The 3,946-nt window shown below is 42.6% G+C and overlaps 1 protein-coding gene across 1 annotated transcript in view; it reads right to left on the bottom strand.

The window, feature by feature from the left end:
• Positions 1-1,394: 1,394 nt before the first annotated feature.
• tnikb (TRAF2 and NCK interacting kinase b) overlaps positions 1,395-3,946 on the bottom strand; it is a gene marked incomplete at its 3' end in the record, with an annotated part of 29,301 nt that continues 26,749 nt past the window's right edge. Inside the window, 1 exon segment of the mRNA XM_035682516.1 lies at positions 1,395-1,462. Within this exon segment, the coding sequence (XP_035538409.1) occupies positions 1,395-1,462 (68 nt within the window).

Below are 3,946 nucleotides of genomic sequence, written 5' to 3'. Positions count from 1 at the left end.
TGGTTTGTGGAGTCCTGTTTTGAAGCCTCAACTTTGGCTTTATTGATCTGAGTTTGGTGCGTTGAGCTAGACGGACTCACTGAGTATGAGCTGTCAATCACAAGGTAGCCCCGCCCTAAAGCATCCCCTGCTTTATGGTCTGTTTTACTCTAAATGGGACCATCAGTTACTAAATGAACATCATGCTGTATGGAAGAAGACTGAATCTAGAGACTGAGACCATAAACTCATCAGGAAACTGTTTTACTGGGCTCATAAATCAACTGAGCAGCCTCATGTCTCCATAAGACTCAATACTATCAGACTTCTTTGTGCTTTGTTTTGGCTTCACTTCACAGATACTGATGAGATTCACAATAGTAAATGTATATTTTTATTAATGGACCATATATTTATTATATTTCTGCCAATAGAAACTAATTGTTTCACACTGGACCTTTAATAACTAAATTTAAAGAACCCTTTGGATATGTGTTAATGTTAAAATATGAGAATTGGCTTTATCATCTGATTTTTTTAAATCTTCAAATATCCATATTGGTATTTGCCTCAAAAAGCTGATATTGGACTATAATGAGTGAGGACTCCTGACGCAGTGACATATTTTATGGATATTTCATATTATATTGATTGATTTGGATGAATTTTGAGAAGATTATTTCCTGTTAAGGAAACTTTTTATCCAATTCTGTCCGTATTATGTATTTTTTAAATAATTTTTAACAATCATACAGACTTAATAGGCTTCTTTTTTAACAGATTCTGTGTTTTCTTATCCCTGATGTTTTTCTCAGAAGTGAACCAAATGCTGAGGTTTAAACCTACTGTGTATATATTTTAATTTCGTTTACTTACACGCCATAAAGTCAAGAAAGCCTCATGACCTCCAGGTCGGGAACTACTGCTATAATCCACGTTAGCTCGTGCTAATCTTTCCCCTCATTTACTTTGCAGCATTCACCACTCATTCAAAAAAAACACAAAGCCCCCCAAGCAGGTTCTTATCAAGTGATGTCATTCAACATAGTGTTTATGAAAGTGTTAGCGTGAAGGAACAGCGCCATCAGCTTCACATTGGATTGGTTTTGGTCCCCGTTTTCATCACTTTACCCAACAGAGTTGAGGTTTTGTTCAACGCCCCAAAAACCGTCTGTATTCCTTTAAGCAGTTAATGAAACAGGTGAAACTACAGTTCTTTGGCTTCTTGTTTTGAAGGTGTAACTGAAAGCAAAAAGGCAGAAGGAGAGAGAAGAGTGTTGCTTTGAACGGAGAAGTGGTGGATAGTAGTGAGGGTGAAAAGATGATCTGCTGAGACCGCTTATAGAGGTCTAGAGGTCAGGGGTCAGGGAGAAGCGAGCTGATTGGTTGACGTACCGACGGAGGTGGGCATCTCGCCCCACTGCAGCACCACGTCTTTGGTGATGCGTCCGTAGGTGTTGACGTAGACGCCCTCGTCCTCGTAACACACCAGCAGCTCGATGCCGTCGGTGTTGGGCAAAATGATGATGGCATGGCACTGAATGCTGGTCTGGATCTGACGGAGGAAAAGGAGGAAGGGTTAAGAGAGTAAGGAACGTTTCAAAAACAAGGTGCAATCAGACTGCGCTGAGGACTTACATGTGTGGGCAGGTAGATGTCGTAGACGGCACCGGAGTCCACATCCACAGCATGGAAGCCTGAGCAGGAGCCGTAGATGACCTTTAACCTCTGACCTTCCTCAACAGTCAGGTCCACCAGCAGAGGCTTGTGCACCAGGTCACCAAAAGACTAAAGCCAAAAATAAATAAGTTAGTCAACTTGCACAGACCTGGCGACATCAGTCTTTGGTGGGTGTAGGTGGATCCATGCTGCTCACCTTAAAGGCCATGAATTTGTGGTAGGGTTTGGGTGCCCAGGCGTACACCTCCACAGCGTTCTTCAAGGCCAGCACCAAGAACTTAATCCTCTCGTACTTCACTGCAGGGAAAAGGGAGTCATTCGTGAGTGACTGCGTCGCTCACAACAATCCCTGGTCAGGTTTAACCCTCTCTTTGTGTGTATTTTTATTTATTTCATGGACAAGGTTAACGTACCGACTTTGTAGTGGACGCAACCCTCCAGGTCGCCTACGTTAACCCAACCCTGCTTCTTCTCCACCTCAGGGTCGTTGTGCAAAATCTTGTTCCTGAGCCACGACAGGTAATACACTCGCAGCTTGTTCTTTTTACCTGCAGATGGGAGGAGAAAGAAAATAAAAGATGCATCTAAGAAGTGACAGCAGCAATAGTCCAACGAATAAAACCACCCACCCTTTACTCCAAATCTTCATCACTGCTTGTACATTGTTGAAAATGGATCAAAAACCAGCATTTGTGTTCATCAGCGTTATGTGTGCTGTACCTGAAATGGTGACCAGGACATTGAGTCCCTCCAGGACATCCATCTGCTGGATGCGCCGTCTGTTGATCAGGGGGTAGACCTTCCCCTGACCGCTTCGGTCGAGCAGCATCAGACCGCTCTCTGTCCCCACCAGCAGGTTCACTCCTGCAGCAGTCACACACAAACACCCACAGTTGGTAGAGTTCTGATGGATTACAGGGTAGAATAATCACAATGAAGCACCCTACTGACTAGACTCACCCCAGAGTGCGGCACACAGGATCTCAGAGTTGAACCTCTTCTTGTACTTGCGAATCTCTGGCGTGTCGCTCGGCGGGCGTGTGTTCACCGGGTTGACGTTGACCACGGAGCCTTTGCGGGATGGGTCGGACCTCAGCGGGTCTGCAAGCCGTCCGTCCTGCCCGAATGCTGCTGAAGGAGAGGGCATAGAGGTGGTAGAGGTCAGGCTGGATGCCACCATGTAATTCAATTATCAACGTATATGGGACTAAGCTGCAAATAACTTGACTTAGCTCAAATGCTTCAACATAACGTTTTTTTTTTACTTTTTATCAGTGCCTGAATAATGTGTGACACTGCTCACTCTCCCCAATGGAAAGGAAAGGCATCCATCTGTCTTAACTTAATTTAAGTTAAGTTTTAATGACTTATTTGTGTTGACTTACCCATGTTGTTGAGGGAGCTGCCGCTGGATGGAGAGATCTGGAGAAGACGAGGGTCAATGAAGGGAGTGAAGGAAGAGGAAGACTTGTGTTTGGACATGGAGTTGCTTTCTGACTGGGACTGACAAAAGATTTAAGACAGTTAGGAAACTGAGACTTTTAACTTGTGCTTAACCTGCATTAAGATTTGTTACAGTTGTAATTTATAAAACTTAAACTACAATCGCAACTTCAGTTTTCTAACCTATGAGTTACAGTTCTGTCACTTCTAGGGGCTCATAAAAAAACATTTGGCTTAACTGCGTTTAATCAAACCACATTTATTATGACACAAACAACTGGGAATACATAGTTGGCACTGCAATTCAATTTGTTTGCCACAAATCAAGTAAAAAAAACAAAACAATGATGTGCAGTTATGTTATGTTAGTTGTTCTGAAGCCAACGAGGATAGACACGTTAGAGAGGAAAAAACAAACATGTGCGACATGAAGAAATGTGTTGAGGGAAATGAGAAATGATCCAAACACGAGCTGCTGTGAAGTGTTAGAGGAGAAAGCCGCTACTAATAAAGCACAGAATTATGAATTCCACCACCCAAGATATATATTGTTGTTTGTCGTGTCACACTGCGGAAGAGACGGTAATCTATATTAAACAACTTTAAAAATAAATGTGATTTCTTCTCATTAAAGTAGGTCACACGTGCATCCCATATTTGGCACACTGAAAATTTAAAGATCCCCTCCAGACCTACATGTCTGCTTGGAACAATAATGTGTGTCTGATTAGGTTTTTCTAGCAAAAAAGTATAATTTCCACATCATTTCAGCAGATAAATGTGAAAACATCCTTCTAGTGTCAACCTCTGCACATACATAATTCTGCACAGTGAAGATCAAACA

The sequence above is a fragment of the Morone saxatilis genome, unplaced genomic scaffold (genome assembly GCF_004916995.1).
Source record: "Morone saxatilis isolate NCDOM2014 unplaced genomic scaffold, NCSU_SB_2.0 Contig0, whole genome shotgun sequence".
Lineage (NCBI taxonomy): Eukaryota > Metazoa > Chordata > Actinopteri > Moronidae > Morone > Morone saxatilis.
This window is presented reverse-complemented; position numbering and strand designations above follow the sequence as displayed.